The sequence below is a fragment of the Phaenicophaeus curvirostris genome, chromosome 3, assembly GCF_032191515.1.
Source record: "Phaenicophaeus curvirostris isolate KB17595 chromosome 3, BPBGC_Pcur_1.0, whole genome shotgun sequence".
Lineage (NCBI taxonomy): Eukaryota > Metazoa > Chordata > Aves > Cuculiformes > Cuculidae > Phaenicophaeus > Phaenicophaeus curvirostris.
The window spans coordinates 21,468,048-21,493,660 of record NC_091394.1 but is presented as its reverse complement, the minus strand read 5'-3'; the positions used below and the strand labels follow the sequence as shown (position 1 = coordinate 21,493,660).

At 41.9% G+C, this 25,613-nt stretch overlaps 2 protein-coding genes across 4 annotated transcripts in view; both read right to left on the bottom strand.

The window, feature by feature from the left end:
• Nucleotides 1-6,848, bottom strand: part of OTULINL (OTU deubiquitinase with linear linkage specificity like) — a 28,334-nt gene extending 21,486 nt beyond the window's left edge. The window contains exon 1 of one of the 2 annotated variants that reach the window (XM_069853489.1): nt 6,652-6,848. In XM_069853489.1, coding sequence (XP_069709590.1) covers nt 6,652-6,748 — 97 coding nt within the window. In that variant the 5' untranslated portion in view covers nt 6,749-6,848. The remainder of the gene's footprint in view (nt 1-6,651) is intronic. The other variant, XM_069853490.1, reaches the window with a different exon arrangement.
• Nucleotides 6,849-21,806: 14,958 nt separating this feature from the next.
• TRIO (trio Rho guanine nucleotide exchange factor) overlaps nt 21,807-25,613 on the bottom strand; it is a 249,264-nt gene continuing 245,457 nt past the window's right edge. For both annotated transcript variants that reach the window (XM_069853494.1, XM_069853495.1), the window contains exon 57: nt 21,807-24,300. In XM_069853494.1, coding sequence (XP_069709595.1) covers nt 23,758-24,300 — 543 coding nt within the window. In that variant the 3' untranslated portion in view covers nt 21,807-23,757. The remainder of the gene's footprint in view (nt 24,301-25,613) is intronic.

Below are 25,613 nucleotides of genomic sequence, written 5' to 3'. Positions count from 1 at the left end.
ACTTGGTCCAACAAGTTAAACAAAATGAAAAAACTTATACCCCAATGGCAAAAATAAACTCGGAACTATGAAAATTAAATCTTTTTTTTTTCTTAAGTCCAAATCTGAATGCAGATGCTTATCCATAGAAGTATTTTATTAAATATGTTGAACAGCATTTTAATGCTGCTTTTGTGCTTGAAAATCAATTCTAACACCCTTCACCTGCTGCTTAAACAACCCTGGTAGTATTTTGTAGAGACATGCAGAATAGCAGCTTTTCCTCTTACTACATGGTGTCCCCTGCAATTTCTAATTAAATTATTTGTCCAGCAGTAAAGAAATAAAATTCTTAAAGGAGCAAACTTCAGTAATCAGCAAGAAGTTTTCTGAACCTTAAAAACAAAATGGGTTATTTCTTCTTGTTTCACGCACTTTATCTCTTTGTTTCATCACTTGCAGAAACTGGAGAGGGGCAAAGGATGGAAGCAGGAATAACTGCCCTTGCATATATTCACATTAGAACGGTTAGCACTGCACTGGCTTAAAACTCACGTACTAAATACCACAGAATTCTAGTTCTTTCTCCACGGCAGAAAATGAAAGTATAAGCTGAATACAGTTTGTACAGCTCCTACAAAATGCAAACCAGTCAATTAGTATGACAGGCAGCGTGAAGTGGGAGCTGGACCAGTAACCATCAAAGCAGAAAGGCACCCTAAAACATACAGCAGGAAAGCAAACAGGTAGGGCATGGTATCTGCAGTCTAAAAGACCACTTGACAGTGGCTTAAGAGATGTAAAACACTAAGAGACATGAGCAACTGGCAAGCAGATCAGAAGGGAGGCTTGTTGTAGAATCATAGAATGGTTTGGGTTAGAAGGGACCTTAAAGATCACCTGGTTCCAACCCCCCTGCCATGGGCAGGTACACCTTCCACTAGATCAGGTTGCTCAAAGTCTCATCTAACCTGGCCTTGAACATCTCCAGGAATGGGGCATCCACTACTTCTCTACAGAACCTGTTCCATTGCCTCCCCATCCTCACAGGAAAAAAATGTTCCCAATATCTAATATAAATCTACCCTCTTTCAGCTTAAAACCATTATCCCTCATCCTATCAACACCCTCTCTGATAAAGAGCCCCTCCCCAGCTTTCCTGTAGCCCCCTTTAAGTACTTGAAGGCTGCTATAAGGTCTCCCCAGAGCTTTCCCTTCCCTCAGCTGAACAAGCCCAACTCTCTCAGCCTGTCCTCATATAGGAGGTGGCCCCATCTTTGTGGCCCCTCTCTGGACTTGCTCTAACAGATCCATGTCCTTTCTGTGCTGAGAACTCCAGAATTGAACACAGTATTCCAGGTGTGGTCTCAGGAGAGGAGAACAGAGGGGCAGAATTCCCTCGATCTGCTGGTCACGCTTCTTTTGATGCAGCCCAGGATACAGCTGCAAGCATACACTTCTGGATCACCTTGAGCTTCTAATCTCCATCTTCCCAAGTCTTCCTGAATCACATCCTCATTTCTGATCCTCTTTTTCCTAAACCCTCACCCTTCTGACAGGAGCAGAAGCCAGTCTGCAACATTTAAATTCAGATTCCACGCAGTACAAAATAACAATAAATGAACAAACCAAAGAAAGCCCAAACCCACAAACAAAACACCCCCGAACCTTAAATGCACATCTGCCGTGAAAATGCCAAGCATCTTTGTTCTAAAACCATGACATTCTTCATGTTCAGGGCACACAGAGTGTTCATAGAACAGTTTGGGTTGGAAGGGACCTTAAAGATCATCCAGTTCCAAACCCCCTGCCATGAGCAGGGACACCTCCCATTAGACCAGGCTGCCCAAAGCTCCATTCAACCTGGCCTTAAACACCTCCAGGGATGGGGCTGCCACAGCTTCCCTGGGCAACCTGTTCCAGTGCTTCACCACCCTCATCGAGAAGAATTTCTTCCTAACGTGTAGCCTAAATCTCCCCACCTCCAATTCAAAGCCAATCGCCCTCATCCTATCACTACATGCTCAGAACACACCAGTTGCCAAACAAACGCCAAACGCATCTCAAACACACCTCATTCCGGCCGGAGGACCCGTCAGCCGCTTCCCGAAGGCGTCCCGGGCCGGGGCCGCCCCCACCGCCTCGCCTCCCATCGCGGCTCGGGGGGATGCAAGGGGGATGCTGGGGGGATGCTGGGGAGATGCATAGGGGATGCGGGGTAACGCAAGGGGGATGCATGGGGGATGCGGGGGGATGCATAGAGGATGCATGGGGGATGCAGGGGGATACTGGGGGGATGCAGGGGGATGCATAGGGGATGCATAGGGGATGCATAGGGGATGCGGGGTAATGCAAGGGGGATGCAGGGGGATGCAAGGGGGATGCGGGGGCATGCAGGGGAATGCAAGGGGGATGCGAGGAGATGCAGGAGGAATGCAGAGGGATGCACACCTGAGGCGGTCCCGCCGCGGAGACCTTTGGAGCAGCTTTCGGGGTATCGGCACTTCATAGAATTATAGAATCACCAGGTTGGAAAAGACCCACCCAACCATGCCTATCAAACACTAAACCGTGCCCCTCAGCACCTCGTCCACCCGTCTTTTAAACACCTCCAGGGAAGGCGACTCAACCACCTCCCTGGGCAGCCTGTTCCAGTGCCCAATGACCCTTTCTGTGAAAAATTTTTCCTGATGTCCAGCCTGAACCTCCCCTGGTGCAGCTTGAGGCCATTCCCTCTTGTCCTGTCCCCTGTCACTCGGGAGAAGAGGCCAGCTCCCTCCTCTCTACAACCTCCTTTCAGGTGGTTGTAGAGAGCAATGAGGTCTCCCCTCAGCCTCCTCTTCTCCAGGCTAAACAACCCCAGCTCCCTCAGCCCCGAAAGAGTCAAGTGGAAAATCAAATTTACAAAAAAAAAAAAGAAAGAAAAAAGAAGCAACAGCTCAACTCACCGCTGCCCCGGCCGCCCCCGTCCCGTCCGCCGCGCTGCGCGGCCCCAGCTCCCCCCTCCCCTCACCGCCTCCTCGGGCCTCCCCGGCACCGCCCGGGGGCGGCGAGGCCTTTGCCGGGCGGGGAGGCGCCCCCGGAGCTCCCGGGGAGCCGTGGGGCGGTGCCGGCGGCGTGGGGGGGGTTGGAGGAGGAAGGCGAAGCTCCGTCGCCCGTCTCTCAGCGCCCGCAGCCGCGGGAGGCAGCGGGCTTCCCCGTTTGCCCAGCAGCCGCTCCGTCCCGCCAGACACAACTTGTGCCTCGGCCTCGCGCTACGTTGTTCTAAATTTTATAGCAGCGCTTCCCTTAACGGAGATCAGTGTCATCAGCATCCCATCTGAAACCTAGCCATGAAATAAACACAACTTAGCGACTTCAAAGTTGTTGTTTGTTCCCCCCCCCCATTATTAAATGTTTGTTTCCTTGACATTAGCAAGATGTACTTGAAGGGGATCTACAAGAAAGCCTGGGAGGGACTTTTCACAAAGGCTTGTAGTGATAGAACTAGGGGAATGGCTAGAAATTAGAGGGGAGTATTTAGACTAGACATAAGGAAGGATTTCTTCACCATGAGGGTGGTGAGGCCCTGGCACAGGTTGCCCAGGGAAGCTGTGGCTGCCCCATCCCTGGAGGTGTTCAAGGCCAGGTTGGATGGGGCCTTGGGCAGCCTGGGCTGGTGGGAGGTGTCCCTGCTCATGGCAGGGGAGGTGGAAGCAGATGATCTTTAAGGTCCCTTCTGACACCAACTATCCTACTATTCTATGAACTATTCTACGATTCTACACTCATCCAGAAAGAAATTCACCTTTGCCAGGTACCTCCCCTTACAGCAGTCTGTCAGGTGGAATTTGCCCCAGCCGTATGTAGAGCATTTGCATACACCAGTATAATTTCTTTTCTGGTTACACATTAAAGAACAATTTTCTTCCCTCTTCCTAGGGGCTTTGCAGGAAAAACAGAAGGGAATTGTAATGGTCTGAACAAGTGACGCAGAATTAAATCTTTTACAGACTTATAAGCAGTTTGCTCCAGTACAGAGCAACTTTCAGGGTTGGTTGTTTTGCTGTTGTTTAGATATGTTTTGGGTTTTTTCCTTCTGAAAGATCATGACATATTAAAATGGTTGGAGATAGAAAACCAACACTTTTCATGAAATGGTGAAGAGATCTGTACTGTTTGGCATGAATATCAGATTGTTTCTCCATCCCTCTCAGCTAATCTGGGCAAGAAACAAACCAGACAAAACCCGTTAAATGTCAGTGTGCCAAGTGCTCACTTTGGTGCACTCGCAGAGAGCCACAAACACACTTATCCAAGTAAAAGAAAATCTAGGCTTAGAAAACAGCTAAGAATAGCAAAAGTAAATAGTTGACTTAAGAGGCCTAAAACTGTCAGCTGGGTAGCACTGTGTGCTGCTCCATCAAAAAATCCGTTTTGGAAAAAGCAGTTTTCTAAGTGCCAGCTCTGTGCCTCTCTGCAGCATCAGCTAGCTGGTGTTTTCTGTCTGGACACGCAGCTTCTGGTTCAACGTAGCTGTCTCTCAGGAGGCACAACTGAAAGAGATGCTGTTAGGTTATAGCTTATGAGACATCCATCCGTGAAGACTCTGAGGTATCTAGGATTTGTTTTTCACCCACATCTTGCCTGTGGCAATCACATAGTTCAGCTTCCCCTTCCAGCTGCCTTCTCACCTTGGCCAGGCCAGTGTCAGTGCTGCTTGGTGGTCTAGCCTTCCAGCCAAATCCAAATTTGCCTCTTTCTGCCCTCTCTAACCTGCGTTAATATCTTAGGATGCACTAGATGATTTTCTCGTGCAGACAGGCCTGAAAGTGATGTTTATCTGGTTGCTGACTCACTAGGGAACAGAAATCAAACACTCATAGTACAAACACAGCAGATCAATCCCAGTATCAGTGAGTCCATCCCAAGAGCTCTCCCCTCTTTTCTTTGGGCATTTATTCAGCACTTTTATGCAATCTAGAGAACAGCCTATGCCCTTCTACATGTGATCTTGCTGGGAATAAGCCCAGGAGTAAACAATCACATGTAGATCACTTACTTGAAACCTCTTTTTGACTAACACTGTCCATATGCCTTTTCGTCTTCCTTAAGCTCATTCTAGACCTCTTCCCTGAGCCACTTATGGAGAGCTCTCTACAACTCTTTCCATTTTGTGGGCTTCAGCAGGAGAATACTGTCTCTCCTCCTTGCAAGTCACTGACACTGGACTTCCTCTGCAAGCCTCCCCTCGGCCTGGGACACAGACAGCTCTGGTGAGACTGAGCTGTAACACAGCTCACAGAGGCCTCCTGCACTCGCTGTTGGACTGTTTGGGGTGAGCTGATGCCCTTCCTGTTAGCTGAACAAGAGCTAGGATAATCCTAAGGAGAGGAAGCAAGGTCTAGGTCTGAGCCAGGGTCAACTGCAGAAAGGGTTAGCTGCTGAAGCCAGTTTATGTTATGGACCGTCCAGAAAGGGAAATATGCTGCTGCAAGGCTTCAGAAAGTGTGAACTTCCACAAAATATCTTGGAAAATAATATTGGGAGCTAGAGAATGCCTTATGTGGAGTATGCAGTCAACATTTTTCTGCAGAAGTAATGCCTCCTGTTTAGCCTCTGAGCTGGCAGCAGCTTTTGGGGGGACAAGGGGAGATCTCCTGGGAGCTGAGACTGAAAGCAGCCTAAGTTTAATTCTCTTCATTCAGACTTCCTGGTCGGGGCATTTTGCCTGTGTTTATAAAATCATAGAATCACCAGGCTGGAAAAGACCTCTGAGATCATCAAGTCCAACTGTATCTATCTGCCACTAAACCATATCCTTAAGTACTTCACCTACCTGTACCTTTAGGGATGGTGACTCAACCACCTCCCTGGGCAGCCTGTTCTAGTGCCTGATGATCCTTTTAGTGAAAACCTTTTCCTGATGTCCAGTCTAAGGCTCCCCTGGCACTGCTTAAGGCTGTTCCCCGCCTTGTCCTATCACCTGTCACTTGGGAGAAGAGGCCAGCACCCACCTCTATACAACCTCTTTTCAGGTAGTTGTAGGCAGTGATAAGGTCTCCCCTCAGCCTCCTTTTCTCCAGGCTACACAATGATACTCACAAGGCTTTGTGCTGATGGCACGCTTCTACCACTTAGAACTATTTCTTTTAGGGGAGCATTACTAACTTGCCTGTAACATGGACCTCGAGGTTTTTCTGCAGGTCACAGCATCTCCAGGCTGCAGGCATGACTGTGACTACCTCTGTCCACTTGTACCCGCATGAGATTGCATAGAAATTACAGAAAAAGTTTGTACTGAATGCTTTGCTAAGCAAGTATGAAGACATTTTAACTGTTTCTGTTTAAACCACAAGTCAGCAGCAGAAGCAAGTGCTGTGTTCTTGCTCCCATCTTTGGGGGAGCAGCAGGATTATAACAGTCCAAAGAACATGAACAATTCAAAAGGAATGCAAAAAGGGTCTGCTGAGACAAAGGCAACAGCATCCAACCAAGTAAAAGCAAGAAACCAATGTGCAGAACTGGGCAGCTTTTCAAGTTGGGAACAATTTTCCCATCAGGTCAGGTATAGTCCAATGCATAGGTAAAAGTAGTGCCCATGCAGCTATGATCTGCAGTACAGGAGCTTCCTCTTGCTGATCACTAGCCTGGTGAGACGCCAAAATTCAGACCACAGCTCTATGAACTTACCAACACTTCTCTTCGAGTGGTTAATTCTGCTTCGTTTTTCTTGGTCAGTGAACTGGTCTCTGTTCTTACTTGCCTTTCTGTCAAGTCGCTTCTGCATCTCCTCCCCAGAGTATCCCCCCAGCTTGATTTCTCTCCCCTGGCTTCTTTTGCTGGGTATAGCAAATGAGTCTCTACAGACTCAGCTTGTCTTCGCAGTTCAACAAGCTGTGAGAGGATCTGGCTTCCTGTTTCATTTCCGTTAAAGTTTTCGAAGTCACACAGGCTGTGTATGCTTCTCCATATCCAAGCCACAAGAAAAAAAAAACACTGAGCATAACTCAGCTATTTATAAAGGTCACACTGGTACCTCACTCCACTTCTCCCAAGTCGTTTGGGTGCTGGATATTGTAGTACAATTTTCAGACTCTGAAGTACCACCCATATGTGGTCTCTGTCTTAGTTGTGGTCCTCAGAGTCACAGCCTCTTCTTTTCAATTCCAATGTCATGTTTGATTGCTAAGCATTTAACATTGCTTATCATGCAATCAGTATACTTTCTGTAGAAACAATCTGACTGTGAAGAGGAAACAGGTGGTCCACACAAGCATCCCTTCTCTAAATACAGATTATGCTATGTAAAAGCAAAGTTTATATAGATACGATTAAATCACTTCATAGATACATGATTTTTAATAAAAGTAGGCAAAAGGTCCTTCAAGAGGTTCTTGCCTTTCCCCTCCTCTCTCATTGTTTTAAGTTACACAAGACCAGTGTTTTTTTTACATCTAATGCTACTTACTGCTTAATTGCACCTTTAGAAAATATATCTCAATATCACAGCCTACAAGTTCAGTAAATCCAGTATCACACTCTGACAATACCCACAAGTTCTTATTTCAGAGATGGAAGCAAGGGACGTGTTCCTGCCCATGGCGGGGGGTTTGGAACTACATGATCTTTAAGGTCCCTTCCAACCCAAACTATTCTATGATTCTATGATTCTATGATTCGCCCTGTGAGATTCCTCTTCTGTTGACTGTTGCTCCACATTGCAGAGGGATTTTAGAAAAAATTGCTAGAACTTGTATGGCTATTGACTCACATTTTCCCTTTCATTGAACCGTCAATTTCCTTTTCTACACCCTTTTTTTACAGTATTTTTGTTATATCACTTTCAAAATGCTATTTCCCATTTATCACTCTTGGATCAGGAGTATTTGCTAAAACCAATAAAGGAACTTCGGAAATGTGGGGTTGGGGGAATAACTGTTACTTACATTACATTATTCTTTTTGTTTGTTGGCACGTCAGGAGTTGAAGGTGAAATCTACTCTCCCTGCTCCACTCCAAGGCTTGGGCCTCGCAGCTGCAAGCCTGCAAACCCTTTTATTTCATCACTGCGGAGGAAGGAGGAGAGGAACAATAAAGAACTTTCTGTCTTTTAAGTGTTCACTTGCTGCCTTTGAATGCTTTCATGCTATTAATGCTCTGTGCCAGTGAGCATCCAAAGGCAGCAAGTGAATGCTTAGAGTGTGTGTGTAAATATATATGCATGCATTTCTGTGTATTTATGTATATATTTGATTGTGTTCTGTTTCCATTAGCAGAACAAAATAGTTCTGAGAGAGGAAAAAACTGTGGGCTCGCCACAGGACTAGTGCATCTGCATGGTGAATTATGGAAAAAGATTAACAGGAGAGAAGAAAGAAACAAAAGAGGGTATGTGCAATGTTTTACTTGCTTGCTTGGCACTGGGTTTTTTTGTGGGTTTTTTTTTTTTAAATAGAGCAAAGAAGCAAGCTATTTAATTTAAATTATGCAGTGAAAATTAACTGTCTTCATTGCATTGAATTCCCTTTCATTGCATATTCCTTTATTGTTCTTCTTACTCCATTTTTGTCTGGTAGGTTGGTTTGCTCTGGCCAGAAACAGTTCTGGATGTTTAACACTGCCTACTCATCCTCTTTTCTTGCAGTTTCCACGTTCTTTAATCCATATAACCTATTTCCCAACTAAGCATATCTGAATATCACTTGCTGTGCTGGGGTATTAATGCTTGCCTGAGGACTGTGTTTCTTCCATAGCCTTGTGAGCCTTTAGGGCACGGCAAAAGTGCTGGGACATCTGAATACTCTGCGTGGCAGGGATCTAGGAATTTGGATCCTGATCCTGTTGGAGCTTTGGAAAGTGATGTTGTCTTTGCTCCAAAAGGAACAGGTGATGGGCAAAAAAAGGGCTTCAAGAGGGAAATGAAGATAGACCAGGACCTTCTGCATCCGTTCCTTGCAGGAAAGCCTCAGCTGAGCTTTGGAACTGGACTAAGTTACAAAAAAATACAGGACAAATCCCCATCCCCACCCCCCCGCACCTTTTTTTAATTAGAAACAACTAAGGGGTTTATGCAAGGTTATGAGGAGAAGAGAAAGATAAACCTAAAATGGAAGATGAAGAGTTGGTGTGCTAGAGGCAGTGACCATCTGGGCTGATATAGTCTACAAACTAAGAATAGCTGTGTTTTACTAAGTAGCTAGTGTTTGCATGCCTGCCTATTTGCACTTTTTATCACATTCACAAGCTGACAAGGAAATTTCCTTTGTCCACCCACACACTTCTGTGGTGGGTGTTATCAGACAGCCTCTCCTACCCGTGACATTCCCTTGTGGTTCTGTGAGATGCAGAAAATTAATACAGCATTTGATTTCACCACAGCTTAATGCATTTCTTGCCCACCTCACCAATGATAGGAAGGTTCTTGGTGTTCACCAGCAGTTGAGAAACCCAAACATGGTGTTGTACAACATCATCCAGCTATTTGAAAGCTTTAAGCATAAATGCTTTAGGGATGAGACGACTGCCTGAGTTTGTCCCAGGGCTGGAGGCAATTTCATCTCTGTTACTGAGGTCTAGAGCCTACTTGTTCCTTTCGGCTTTCTCCCTTTCTATTGGAAGCAGACTAAGGTTACATAAGGACAAATATCCCCAACCTCCAATTACATGTGGTCATTTTTTGCCTTGCCGTCTTGTCTGTCATCTGAGAGAAAACCACTCTTTTAGGAGCAATCATCCTTATTGTTGTCAAATTTCTGCCAATGAATACAATCTAATTTCTGGACAGATTATGATTTTGAAAGCATCGAACAGGTTGTTAGTGCAGAGTTCCCTCATAGTGCCTGAGGAGATCAGCATCTTCAGGAAAAGAAACCTCTGTTAGAAAATCTGTGATGGCCCTTGCTTTTGGACAGTTTTTTGTAAATCACATACTTCATACTTAGAATAAGAGTCCATTTTATGGCTTCTTTTTCTGTAGAAATCAGCATGCAAATACTCAGAATTCAGCTTTTTTCTCCTTTGGGACATAAGACATTACTACCACAAGAAAGAAGACCAGGTGCATTCGTAGCCACTTGCTTCTTTTTTTTTTCTTTTTTTTTCTTTCTTTTTTCTTTTTTTTTTCTTTTTTTTTCTTTTTTTTTTCTTTTTTTTTTTCTTTTTTTTTTCTGTCCAGTGTCTGTGCCTGGCTTTGCACCAGTGACTAAATATTTATAGTTTGCTGCCAAAAGTGTGTAGCAGCGAATCAAACTAAGCATTTTAGACCTGGATGCTGCGAGTGACTCACCAAGACTACAGAAGTGAAGATCAGAGCATCCCCTTCCCTGGGCTTCTCTTCTGAAAGAGGAGGAATGAGCCACTTCTGCTGCCTCTGCTAAGAACTGCAACAGGCATTGGCGATGGCTTATTTTGTACTGAAACAGCAAAACAGGATCACTAAGAGGAAGAAAAGAGCTCATTCTTTTCAGAGGAAGGAGTCACCACAACCCAAAACATGAAGTGCCATCAGTGAAAAGAACAAACTTTCTTCAGAGGGAAACTTAGCAACAAACAGGAAAATGAAACAGATGTAAAAACCAAGGCCAGAAAGAGAAAGCAGGAGCCTATACACAAAGGAGCAACAGTGTTGATGGAGAAGTCAGGACAAGACAAGGGCTTGAGCATGTACGTGCCCCATTTCATAATGGAGCTTATTGATCTAAATGACTTTTAGATTAAAAGAAACAGTAACAGGAGATGTTCCTTTTTGAAAGACCCTTTGTGCAGCTAATAGTTTGCTTATGCTGAACTGCAAAGATAAACATCCTGGTTCTATTTGCCATTTTCTTTCCCCCATCTCCTAACAGAATCACCATCCATGCTGAGAGCTGAAATTAATATATTTGTTTCTTCATTTAGCTGGTCAAGACTATCTACTGCTAAGCTAACATAGGCTACACTTGCCTATATATTTCACAACACAGAAGGGAGGATGACATTTACTTCTTTTAATTAGGGTACAAGATAGGAATTCAGAGGATTAAATTCTTTCTGCAGTTGCCAACATCTTACATGTCTTCAGCAAGTCCTTTTACCACCAGTTAAAAAAGGGGAAAGAAAATAAGAAGCTTTCTCCATCTGTAAAGCAAAGCTTGATTATTAAAATTGAGAGATGCTGAAAATACCATGGTGATGGAGACTCTTCAGCTGAATATACAGCCCCTGCTCTGATGATAAGCAGCGCTCTCCCTTTGCAGTCAGTGACATTAAAGACAGAATCCTTCTACTTGCAAGGGATGTCAGCACCTTCTTCACAAAGGATTCAGTGATTTCTTTTTCTGTAAACTTTTATGGATCTACACTTTACCATTTAGACTTGCATGCATTAGGATTTCTACTATTCTGGCACATAAATCACCTACATTTTATTTTAAAAAGAGCCCACATTGTTAACATAAAAAAAATGAAATTTCTTTGCTGGTCCCATATGGCTTCTTCACAAATATATACATACACATTTTATTTCAGTGGCATTGGATGTTTACAGGATTTCCCTGCAAGAATTGTCATTCCCTCAACGTTTCAGACATGCAGAGATCCCAGGTGCCACCTGTGGGTGTGCACAGATCAGCCCATGCAGCACAGCACAGGTCTGGGCCGTACCCAGCAGGCTGAGCTCCAAGCATGATTGCTACAAGTTACAGGAGTCAGTGCTTCATTTCAGCTTCTTGTATCCATTTTACACAAGGAAGGTGTAGATTTTGAGTAGCACTGGAAGAATAAAGTAGAAGTCTTCCTCCTATGTTTGAAAGAAGGACTGTGTCTTGGATTCTGTTTTTATTTTCTCAAAATTATTTCTAGATTTAACTGTATCCTCTGAACAATTTGGATTTACATTACGTTAGAATAACACTACTTTCTGTAGCATGACAGTTTGAAGATACTTCAAGCTGCCACCAAATTTTTATGGGGAATTTTACATTTAAAAGGATCATTAACTATAGAATCACATAATTGGATCCTTATGTCACAGATTTTGTTTGAAAAGCTCAAAGAGTTCCTACATATGTTAATAAATGTGTTTTAGCACTGAGAGCATACATGCATGACAAATTGGGAGGAGAAATGAAAGGGAGATCATCTAAACTTCCATTTTTGTGAGGGAAGGAATCTGACGTGCAGGAGGCACAGCAGGAAACCAATGAGGAACAGAATGTACAACCATTACTGCTGTTAAATATAGACCCTCAGCTCTGAGGCATTGAGGAGCCTTGCTCTGGGACTCTGTTCCACTACCAGGTGTCTTATGCCCCAAAACCACCTTACCTTCAATACATTTCAAAAAGTCACGTGAGATGAGGGTGTCCTGCCTCTTCCTCCATCGCCTGTATGTTATTCCAGAAAATGCTGAAACACTTTGTAGGTCATTGAAACATAACATTGCTGGATTTTATTATCTAACGTAAGTGTCAGATATACAACCATAGCCTCTGCTATCACTTGTGTATTACAAGTGAAAAAAACCCAAGCAGAAGATTCTTTATGCTTTGCTACATGTGTTTTTTACAAGTGAACATAGGAGCAGTCCTTCCTCCACTGACCTTCAAGTATTACTCGGACACAAAATAAACTAGCGTGACTCAAACAGCATAATTACAACAGCATTACGGTAAGGTAAATATCATACAGCTTTACTTCCTTCCACTGGCAATGTATCCAGGACACAGACTTCATAAAGAGCTACGCCCAGTAATAAAATCATTTGTTCTCAATAAACAAATACAGAGAGCTCTCATAAAGTCCAACATGGAGCTCAGCCAGAAATGAGCCACTACTTTTAGGTGGCAATGTCAGCTGCAAATGAGTTATTCAACAGAAGCTGAGACATTTGTGTAGCGAAACCAATAGAAGGTCTAAAATGCTGAAGTTGAAGCTGCAGATGATTGTATGTTTTGCAAACTGAACACCCCGTGACTCCATGCACGTACCTATAATTTTTGAAAGCTTCCCCTGTCGCCCCAAATGTAACATGAGATTTGTTTTGTTCATGGAATTAATCAAAACATGGAATTAATCAAAACAAAAACAATCAAAAAAGCAGCCTAAGTGTGGCTGAGGGAATTATGTCCTACCCTGCTGCCATCTTCATCAGAAACAAGGATGAGATTTCACAGTGCAGCCTAAGCAGAGACCTCTGCTACCATCCTGCTTCTGTTGCCTAACTGCTGTGATAGTCTTGCTAAGCCAAACACTGTCACAAACAGATAAAGCAGTTTTGGCTTTTTATATAGGAGCTTCATGACTGCTGGAAACTGGAAGCCAAGATATGTCCATCACAATGACAGATTTAGGATATAATGCCTGCTTGGCTGCTGGGAAAGGAGGCCAGGACATGCAGTGTGCTTTAAAACGCTGTAATGTGACAGCATTAGTACATACAGATTTTTATACGTAACTTGTTCAAGTGATGGATCTCCATGTGTATGAGTTCTTCCTAACAAAATCACTCTCAACACCTGAGCACTTTGTTTCTAGGACAGGGTACTTTGGACATGAAGCTGTGCCCTTGTCACGAGTACATCCCTCTGACCCATACAGTGTCCATCACCATGACTAAGGATGGGCAGTCAGCAGGAGAGCGCGAGTCCCCAGACAGCTCTCATGGTTTGCCATTTGTGCCTCTTCTCTTTCCCCCCTGACACTAGCGTTTCTACACCCCTTCATTCCAGGAGGGGAAACTTCCATAATTAGCAGAGGGTCCTTTTTCTGTCCCTCTCAGAGTGGTGTAGGAAAGCCATAAGTGTGCACAGAAGGGAACAACCTAGAGAAACGAGTAGACACCTTGGGACACGAGCTCCAGCGGATCCCCCCAGTGTGGTGCAATGAGAGCTCTGGGGATTGTGTCCTCCAGCAGAAAGACTAGAACAGCAGTCCCTGCTAAAGTTAATGTCTTTCAGTGCAACACTTCTCTAAAATGAATAACATAATTTTTACTTCCAGTGGCTGGAAAAACTCTGAAATGTTAAAAATATAAAAGCACCCTGATGATAAGAAATAATTGAAATAAGGCTGAGTGGCAGATGCCCCATGACAGCACCACAGCATAAAAGAGAAATACAACAACCTTTGATAGTTAAGACAATACATCCTTACATTCCTTTGTTACAGAAGACTTCCAACATTTACACAGAGATGTATTCTTCATCTAATACCCCTTTATCTAACTGGAAAGCTTTTCTCTTGCACCTCTATAATACAACAGAGAGGGAAGCTCAAGTAACATGGTAAAAGTTGATACTTCTCCACTTGACTTGCGCAAAAAGTCAGTGTTTGACATCAAGCAAACTTAACCATGGAAAATGAAACCTTGCATTACATAGGGTAGTAATACCAAGGCTCTGATAAAAAAACTTTATAACTTTAGTTACAGCCTTCACACTATTAGATTCCACAGCATGCACATGCAGTTTTAATGCTACTTTTTTTTTTTTTGTGTGTGTGTAAAAAAGTAAAAACCAGACACTTCTAATAGAAATAGATTATCACAATTGTTGCGTGCTAATACAGGGTCTGATGTGTGATAAAAATTATAGATTAGAAAAGTGAGATTGCTGGAAAAAATACTGAGGTTATTTTGGAATAGATTTGTACAGGAGATAAAGAGTTTCTGTGGAGCACTTCAGTAAAGAAACAGTGCGTAGCTCAACTAATGGAAAAGAGCGTCACTATTTCCTCCTTATTTTTTTAAACTGACAGATGGTGCTTAGACCTTGTAAAAGGTTGCCCCTCTCAATTCTTAAAGCTGACTAGCAGAGAAAAATATGTTTTGTGATTATTTGTCAAACCAAACATTACAGACTCAAGAGGAAGATTCAACTTTAATCAAGTACTTTCATTACTTACCTAACCATGCACAACTAGAAAAGTCATGGCATGCAAACAGAAACAGATGTTCAGTTTTAAAAACAAATGGCATCCTAACCCATCCATAAATCCTTCAGAGGATGAAAAGGAATCATAGTCCTATCTGCCATGTACTGACTATCCCAGAACATTCTTGCTTAAAGATACTTATAGTATCTTTATTAAATACCAAATAAAGAGATTTTCCTCTCTCTGAACTTTATCTCTGCAGTCTCTTTGGGATATTATCTTCCAAAACAAGCATCAGATAAGTACAGGGGAATGCTTTTAACTCGCACAGTGAATTATCTTGAAGGGATCCTGTCTATACTCAGTATGCCTTTATCTTGCCCCCAGTAGGCCCATTAGCTTATCAGAAATTGCTGGAAATAGTTTTTAGCATAAAACTCTTGATTAGTATTTTGCATACTTGAACGTATTTCCAAGCCAATAATTCTCTTTCTCCAGGGGTTACCATCCTTTTCAGCATTGCTCCCATTCTGCTCCAAAGATTTTGCAAATTGGCTGCAATGTCTTTCTCGTGGCTGAACTGCTTGTTTGCAGTGTGCTTCCTAAAGCTAGTCGTGACCTAGTAACAGGCAACTTACAGCCAGTACAAACAGGGAGCAAATCACATTGCATCAGTATGGAGAAAAACACATTAAGTAAATTAGATATTTGTTGTAAATTTCCATGCCAAAAAGCAGAATATGCACAGGCAGCCACACCATGATTTCTGTATGTGCACCATTCTTCCCATGGTCAGACTCTGTGGCAGGCATCAGATGCTCAGGTAAAAGTGCAGCCTTGTCTGTGCCTGCTCCTAAGGAGGCTGACTTATTGGCATCCGAGTAAGACATGTAGTCATCTCCTTTCTGTGTTCTTCTGCTATCTTTCATTTGTTTCTCTCTGTAGTCTTATTTCTTCCCAGTTTCCATTTGTCTTGGCCTCCCTGAGTACTTTTTAAATTGCTGACTGTCTTGAATTGGATGTAGCATTCTAAGCTTCTCCAAGATATTAGGCAGAATAAGTTCATGCTCTTACTATGTCATGCCGATATGTCATGAGTATAATGAATAACTCAGATTTTGGAAAAGCTTTAATTTCTTTCCGACAACTATCATATAATTCAACTCTGAGGCAAAGCCCTAGGAAACCAGGCTTTCTTTCTTTGTGCATATAAATAATAGCTATGTCTTTTTTCACCACCGCTATATTTCTACTTGCAGAGAAAGCGAAAGAAGGACAAGTCTCATTTTATGCATAACATTAGTTTTTAAGACCTGAATTCAGGAAAAAAAAAAGAATTCTATGTGCAGTCAATATATCTTGAATATATCTATACACTTTCCCACGTACACACATCTTTTTGCAGTGTTGGCCGCATGCACACGCTCCACTGCAGCTGCCACCCTTTCTTACAGCACAACATTATCTGCATGTGCCAAATTTAGCAGTACAGATGTGTTCTTCATTTCCTCACATCTGGTGATCTGTTAGAAGTAAGGTAGTTGGAGAAAAATCAACATTTGGAGAACGTGTTTTAAAGTGTGTAAGTGAATGGCCTCTATTCTCCTGTGAGTGCCCCACACTGTTAGACAAACCCAGGCAACACCATACATATTCATTGAGTAACCAAACATGTATCATCCGACTTTTACTGAGCAGCAAGAGAAGCATCATACGTAGAATCTGATAAACAGTGCAGTGCCTTTGTGCAAATTCAACTCCCCAACAATGACTTTGCAAATCACAAGGATAGGGACATTTTTTTTACTGCTACTGCCCGAGTTGCAGAGAAGAATGCTCTCAGCAAAAGTAGTGGATTTACTTTGGCAGTCTTACTACCTGTCAGGAAATTACCAGCTAGCCAGTGAGAGTACTTCTTGAGGGTCACACCATTAGATCATTTAGTTTTGGGAACCACCATATATGAAGTTTGCCTTGAAAGGTTTGATCTTCACAGAATAAAGGAAAAAGCTGAAGTTTTGTGTGAGTTAGGAAGAAACTCCTTGATCACAGAAATATGCCAGATGGAAAAGAAAATAATTACATTAATTTCTAGACTCCTGGCAGAAACAACACACAGCTCTTGGCCCATCATAAGCTCTTAAAAAAGCCTGAAAATTATTTCAAAGAAAATATTAGAAGGAACATTAGACCTGAATCTGTCTCATGCGCATGGAAGAAAAAAGTTTGTCAAAAGGTGAAGCTGTTACAAGCTCAGGTATTTCTTCATTCATCTCATCATCACCAACGTAACAGGAATTCAGCTAGGATTTTCATAGCTAGAAATTCCCTAGAGACTGGGATGAGAGAAAATAGAGCCTTTTACAGCAAGCAGATGACCCCCCCGCCCCGTAGGGATGCTGAGTCCTATTGCAACCTTATACTTTATCATGTATCAAATATTTGTACTATATCCATACTTCATTGAATAGACAACATCATAGTTCTAATTTAAAAGTAACAGATTATTAAGCAGAAGGAAGTCTTGAAAAGGAAATGGGTGGCTAAACATGAGGTGAAAAATCAGGTCCACTTAGAAAAATTAGTACAAATAAAGAAAATTAAAGACTAGACCCACATTAAACTTGGGAACCATTCAACACCCAGCCTGTGGGATGGAGCACAACAGCATTTTTCATATTCTTTGCAAATAGGTCTGAAAAAAAAGGTAAGATTCCCAGTTGTCATCCACAATCGATAGCCAGGATAAAAGCAGCAATCATCACCTTATTTACATCCTTCTTTGCTTTGTGAAGATCTTTGGAAGGAACAAGTTTAGGCCTCCATCAAACTCCAAGAGCAGTAAATAGTTTTTACATTCAGGCACATTTTTGTGGTGATCATGTTACCGTCAGGACACCCCATACTAAAAGCTTTCCCATAATACTTCCCAGTATATCATGACATTTTTTTCCTCAGTGTGAGGCCACCAGGATTGTCCACTAGCATTTAAACCTCCCAACAGCAGCAATAAAACCAGAACAAAGCAATTTATGCATTAACTCCTGTAACTGGGACTAGCAGGCTCCCAGCTTTGAGTTTTCCTGGCAAGCAGAGTCCAGAACCCTTAAAGTCACAGGAGAACACTGCATCACCAATTAAAGTACTTTCTCACCATTAGTCTTGAGAGATGGCAAATTAAATGACACAATTCTGCAAATACTCAGTGCGTCTTGGCATCACTCAAGGGAAAGACCGAGAGCTTGAAGAATCATCCATCTCAAGGGAGCATGTGGTCTTCAGCAACACACAGGCAAGATGTGTAAAAACGGTCAGGATACATGTTGTAAATCGCTATTCAACCAGAAGTGACTGGGCAGATTCTCAATGGTACAACAGCGCAGACTTGCAGCTGCTGCCAGCTCTTCCTCAGTATTTGGGAGTAACCCCTGGGACAACAACCCCTCACAGAGACTCATCTCGGTATGTGCTAGGTGAATTCCTGGTGCTGACCACTGCCAGGTGAGTCTTCAGAAACCTTAACATCAAATTTCTGCAAGTAACCTTTGGAGATACTCCTGATGCATGATTTCAGTGTGGAAAGAAGTCTCCTGCTTGAGAACCAAGTAAATCCTTTTGATGAAGTGGGGGTGTAGCCTCAGTAAAATCAGTGTTTGAAATTTAATGTGAAAGTGAAGAATTCCATCTTAATCAAGTCCAAGGCAGGTTTCAATTTCTTCTGATCCTGAGGGAGGAAATGAGTTGCACAACTCCAGGAGCTGTTAAGAAAACTGTTGAGAAAGTTCGGGGAAGCTAGGCTAACTATCTGAGTAATAAAATGAGGACCAGCAGTAGTCAGCTTCTATTTGTTTAATATAAGAGATCTCCAAGCCCAGTTCCATCAGAACAATTTCTCCCTAAGGCAAACGCAATACACCAGCTTCATCTGGGAAATAAAGTGGCTGAGAAAATTCAACAAGAGAAAATGAATGTTCATGTGGGATGTGCTGAAAGGAAAATCCAAGTTTTACATGTATGATCACGGGCTCTAAACTGATCACTGCTGCTCAGCTTGGAAACACAATTTCACGATTTGATATTCCAAGTATTGGTTCAAAAAAGGTCAAAGCAAGGTGAGCACACAGGATTTTTAGAAAAGGAATGGAGAATGAAGTGCCATTCTGCAGCTGTTCACTCACAATGCACCTGTGCCACAAATATTGAGTGAGCTTTGCTCCCTCCCATCACAAAATATACACAGTTTGGAACTAAGGACGGCTCAGAGAAAGGCAATTAATATAATAAATGGCTTCCTAGTGCCCTATAGCTTGGTAAACAGATGACCAAATGAAAATGTAGGAGACTGTAAAAACAAAGGTGGGACACTACGTTTTGGGAGACAAACTGCTCATTGTCTTTTCCAAAAACAAAGCTTCAGGGACAGAAAGAAGATGTCAGTAGAGTTCAACTGCTTAACCCATTGCTACACAAAGTTCTGGATATCGGTGGTTTACCGGCATTCTGAAACAATAACTAGGTACTAAGAATCCTCAACGGACTTCTCTTCCATGAGATTCAAATCCATCATTTTGTCAGGAAGACCATTTAGTATGACAGAAGAGAACACACTAGGATGGCAATGGACAATGTCTTTGAGGGGCTGGAAATTCAGTTTGCTGAGATTAGTGTTGCTTCAGTGTTAAGGATTCATCCTCTAGAGAAAAGATATTTTCCTTCCAACTCAGAAATTTGGAGCAATGAGAAACAGTACATTACCTACAGAGACAATGGTGGAATTTAAAGCTTCATCTGCTGCAATTGATGCAGTTTCCAGTACCTCATCTACACATTTCCTCAAACAACAGGGATGAAAAGTCCCTCTAGCAGTCAAGAGGCAAATGTATATGCTAAGAAAACTGATTTTAAAAAGCAGCTTTGAGATTGCCATTCTTGACAATTAGCGATGAAAATATCAGAAGTATCATCTTTCCTAGATTTGGCTTAAAAGACTTCATGTATGAAACATCAGATGTATTTCTAGTATGTTTCATGATTGTAACCCACAACTGGTGGGGAAATCCAGAAACTTGGTGCTCTTCTCTAATACTATGGTTCATAATGGCTTCTTTCATTGGAAGGCATGGATTGGCTGATGGGAGTTTATTAGGAGGCTTAGTGATGGCTCTTCTGACATTACTATGGGAACAGGATATCAGATTGCTCTCCTCAAGTAACTCCAGCTACCACTTGACCCCCATTTCCCTGAAGTGATGGCTTGTAGTCAAGTGACCTCTATGCTCACACAAGAGAAAATCAGGCTCTCCTATCCTAGTCCTCATGAGCACAGAGAGGTATGTGTTATGTCTCTGTCCATGAGTACGACAATGTAAGTTTGTCCCTTGATCACAGAAATATTATCTAGCCAGGCTACTTGCTTAGCAGTCGCACAGTGGTTTTCGAGTTAAGCTGTGTTCATTAAATGTGCAATGGAGAAGACCTGCACTCTCAAATTCTGCTTGAAAAGTATTGACACATGCGCTGACTTTGAAGTTGGGTAACCTCTTATCTTCTTCCTGAACTGTGAGTAAGGACTGATTGGGGTATGTTATCAAAAAGAAACATTTAGAGATATTCTCTTCTTGAACCTCCCTGGCTATTCTTTCCCCTTTCAGCTATGATACTGACGGCCATTCCCTACACTCTACAATGCTCCCATATCAGAAATCTCAGATCAGCTGCTTTCACGCATGCTTTTGGTTTCCACTTTCTGTCTGCGGTGCTGGTTTCTCGTGTGCAGGACAGTCAAAAAGAACTGTGTCCAACTGAGCGCAAGTGACATTTGCACCCCTTGACTACACAGTTTAGCAAAACGAAGGGGCTTTACCTGACATCATGTCTTCAGATCATTTGAAGAGATATCCAAGTCGAGGAGTCCATCATTCAAGCTGGAAGTTCTTGCACTGAACAGCAGATTTCAGCGCAAACTCCTACTTGGTTAAAAAACGTTAGCCTTCCCAAGTAACTGGGCCCATAGAGAGGGCCAGAAACCATGCACTTGTGTTCACATGAGTGGAAGAACATATCTCTGCTACTGAAATCACCCACAAGTACGCTATTTCTCTTTATACCATTTGGGTGACTTCTCTCCAGTTTAGTTTGTCTTCAGTCAAGAAAGAAGAACTTTAAAGAACTCAAGGATACAAGCCCTTCTATGGAACATGTTGCCATCTATTTCACTGTCATGGAAAAATCTTCCAGTGGCAGATCCTCAGCAGTATGTCCTTCCTCAATATTCTCTCATTGTAAATTGTCTCTCTCAGTAGTAAACCATGAAGAATAAAGAGACTGTTTCATCATCGACAGTTAACAGAGGAAACAAATACTGGAAAAAAAATATGTATACAATGCAGTCACAAGCATAAACACTGTATTGTTCCCTGTCCTTTCACTTAATTTTGAATTGAAAATCTATTAGTAATAGCAGAAAAGGGAGAGAGATGAATGTACACAATGAAAAACTTTTCAGCGTGAAAACAGAATGTGAAAAGAGTTCAGTTGCAAAGCCCAGTTGAGAGTAACTCAGCCCAGTTGAGAGTTGAGAGTAACTGCTTCACAGTTGAGAGTAACTTTTCTTCATAACAAATCTAGAATGTGTAAAAGGATGTGGGAAATCTGTTTCCCAGTTTAATATTAACTGAAATATGATCCTTTGGTCTTTAACCGGGAACATCTGGTAGAAAACTGCTGGTCAAAATTTACTAGCTAAGAAAGACTATAATGAATTTCCACAGTTAAGAGTTACACGTTTTATATAAAAGCACTCACAACACTACAAAGCATTCAACACTTAGAGCAAAGGCAAATATTATTTTGTAAAGCATGAAAAAAAGATACATCATTGCAATTTAAAAAAATTTCATGGCAAAAAAAAGTCCTTTTTTTTTTAAATACAGAACCCAATTAAAATATAACCAAACCTAAACCTGCAGACTCCTTAAAGCAAGAGATCAGACAAATGTGTCAAATATGTTTAATTTTTTTCAAAATAACTGATGGCAAAATAAAATATTTACATCATGTTATACTGTGTAAACATGTAGCATCACTGTACAAAGAAATATACATGCAAAATAAAGCAAAAATTTAACTAAAACAATAAAGGAAAATAATACACAAACATAATGATATGAGGTTGGTACGAATACACATCCAGTTTCAAAGTCAGTTGTTTTCTTTTAAAAAGTTTCTGTACAACTTTACAAAAAAAAAATCCAAACAAAACAAAAAAAAAACAACAAAAAAGGAATAAATAGAATACAGTGGAAGCTGCAAAGCTCAAAACTAACCCAAGCCAGGTTATGGCTTAAGACCCATATATCTAACTACTGTGGGCTGTCAGCTTGGTTTCTTTAAAGATGGCATTTCACACAAACATAGATGACAACACACCCATAGGAACTCAGTGATGCACAGAAAACCATTTCTGTCTTTTTAAATAGCTCACGTTAATATTACTTCAACCTTAAAAACAGTTACTAAGACAATTACACTGTGCGTCAGATTCTCCTCATCTGACCACTACTTTCTGAATGTATTCTTCACCAAAGAGCACAAAATTCATTTGTTCATTTCATGGAAAGAAGTAAACACAGATCTGAAAGTTCTAAAAAGTAGCAAGTCTTGAGACTGATTTTGGGGAAGTCAGACTTTGGCATTTTTAATATAATAACAAACTTTAAAAAGTGTCACCCTATTTCTTAACCAGTTTGAGATTTGGGATTTGAATCTCTCTTTCTTTCAAAAAAACCTCAATCCTTAAAACTGACTAGTCTTTACTAAATTCTATGCTAACCCTCATCTTAAACTAATAATTACAGTGTGGTACAACACACTCACCCTTGCCCACCCAGAACCCCGAAACACACAAACAAAATCATAAAGCTCGCCGTACTATGTGCTTTTTCTATATATTTATTACAGTTACAACAGAGGTCCTCATAAATAGTTGCATAAAATGTTAAAGCCACAACATTGCACATGATATGAAAGAAAACAAAATCCCAAATGAGTGCATTTACAGTATTTCATCCTGCTGTATACTGCTTGACAGTCGGGTCGGCAAGCTGGGAACCAACCCGAAGTCCTTTTTTAAGGGGACAGTGAGTACTGACCCAAACTGAAGACTCACACAGTGGTTTACCACCATTTAGGAAGGAGGGGACAAAAAGGAGAAGGGGAGGGGGAAAAAATTACAGACCGAAGGCAGGTAACAGTCTATATACAAGTAAGGCCTACATTTTATCAGAGCAAAACGATTCATTCTATTTGTATGCAAAAACTTTGAGGTTGGATGCACTTAAAAGCAGAGTCTGATCTCAGTGCACTGCTACGTGAGATACATACAGGCGAGGCAACTGGAAAGCTCTAGGACCAAGTGAAAACCAGATGGTACAAATGGAGGCCATATCAATGGGCAGCCATTTTGGTGAGTCTTCTCCAGGCATGATTTAATTTTTGTTTAACACCAGTGCTTTGAACATAGGCATTTCTTCCTTGAAAACGGTAGTTAAGTTCACTTGCAAAATTCAACTATTGTTTATTAAAAAAACTATTTTTTTTTTGCAGAAACCTGAATAAAATACTGGTACTGTATCGCTTGTGACTGCTTTTTGCAGAGTACAGTGCTATCGTCCTTCACCTCAGTGAAGTCTGCATCGCCAGTCCCCCACGCCACCTTGCACGGGTCTCCCTGGAATGCGTTTACACACAAACGTTTGCTAGCAGGCAGCTGTCTCGGGGTTTGCTTTCCTCAAAATTCAAGTCAACAGCGGATTGGCAGGAGAAGTCTATCTCCAGTCTGATTGATTGGCAGGAGGAATCTATCTCCAGTCTGATTGATTGGCAGGAGGAGTCCGTCTCCAGTCTGATTGGCAGGTGAAAGAGAATGAGAGAGAACTTCAAGCAAGGTCAAACTCTTGGCAAGAGCCTGCTCTGTAAGAAGTTTTTAATGCTACGGATGGGTCGAACATCATTCTGGTGTTTTCGCCGCTCAATGAACGAAGTCAGTCTGGATATGTCAATACTGTCAGCACTTTTGCTATTCCCCAGCTGCAGCCATTGCTCCTGGAGGGCCAGTGCAGCCGAGGGACGCTTAGCTGGGTCATCCTGAAGTAGGAAGCATACAAAATCTTTGGCCTTCTGGCTAACTCCTTTGAAGTAGTCATCTGGGAAACTAAAGTCTAAGCGGCAAATATTCAGGCAAGTTTCCTCTACACTTTCATCCAGGAAAGGAGAGACGCCACTAAGAAGGACATATGTGAGCACTCCAATGCTCCAAACATCTGAAGTGAGGGAAACAGGATTTCCAAGAATAATTTCAGGAGCTGCAAACTCTGGGTTTCCGAGTAACTGGTGGATATAATATGTGGTGTTGAGCTGGACTGCGTCTCCAAAGTCAGCCAGTTTTATCGTTGGCTTTGTGGAACTCTGGTCCACCAAAATATTTTCAGGCTAGAAAACATAAAAGCAAGAGTTAAAATGTCTTTTTTCAAGTCAGTCTAATACACATGTAATGCTCCAATGTAAGTGTTTCCCAGTCAGTGCTGTCAGCCCGAGAATGTAATAAACAGTTCCAAGCTACAAGGACTTCTGTTGAAAGCCAGCTCTCAGACTTCCTAGGCAGTACTACCAAGGCTCCTCCAGACCAACCGGCAGGCTGTTTCTTGCCAACTACAGCAGACAATGAATGCATTTCATGTGCTGGCATCATAATTTTTGCAGGAAATATAGTTTTGCCAGATAATACTGCAGATGTTCACAATAAAAGCTCTGCAAAGTTTCACAGGAACCTGTGTTTGGCAACTTAAGGTTATAGAACAGCAATTACAATTCCAGAGAGGTTGCTTTATTCACCCTATTTGCTTTATGACAGAGAGACAACAAAACTCTTGCATTTAAAGACTGGAAGACTCTGTTACAATTTTCATGACGCTTTCAATGGAATTCAGCTTTACTTGGTGATTCTTTATTGTAACACAGCTGTACAGACGGTAGTCAAGCACTGTTATGACACTACAGAAGGAGAAGATCCTATTGGATCCTCGTGGTTTCAAGTGAACTGGCCAACTGTCGGTGAGCTGAAAGTAGAATTATTTTTATGGTATAATTTCTGAAACTACTGGTGCTGTAACTGTGACCTTAGCAAAGTAAAACTGACTTACCTACAACTAGTTTTTAATTAGTTCATCTATATGCACCCTGAGACTGGGAAAAGTACTGGTGAACTCCATCTAGCACTAGAAAAAAATTAAGCGTTGGGTCACATGATATACAGATCAGACTAGTTGGTCTTAGAAAAGAGAAGTAAGTGGAGGGAAGACGCAGGCTCTTTCTGCTTTCTCTCACCACGACCCCTTTTGGCTACAGAGACCTTGCCTACAAAGATGACTTGTGAATGCTAAAATTCCCTATTATTCAAATATAGGTGGGAAAAAAAGTGTAAAGAATAAATTTTCAATTAACATTCACTTTAAGACCTTCTTGCATATCTTTTCCTACTAGAATGCGTCAAATCCTTATGGCTCAAGTAAAATTCAAAGGGTAGAACAGAGGCCTAAATAGGTACCATTCACATAGATATCACAGCCCTCAAAGTGCAAAGATGAGAAGCAGATTTGCAGGAACAGAGGAAAAGCAGTCTCTTTCAAAACAAACTCTACACTTCTTGAGGAAGAAATGGATTTCTGCTGCAAGTTTCTCAGAAACCAGCTAACTAAACAAATAAATAAATGAAAATAAAACAAAACTGTTCCTGTCAGCAGTTA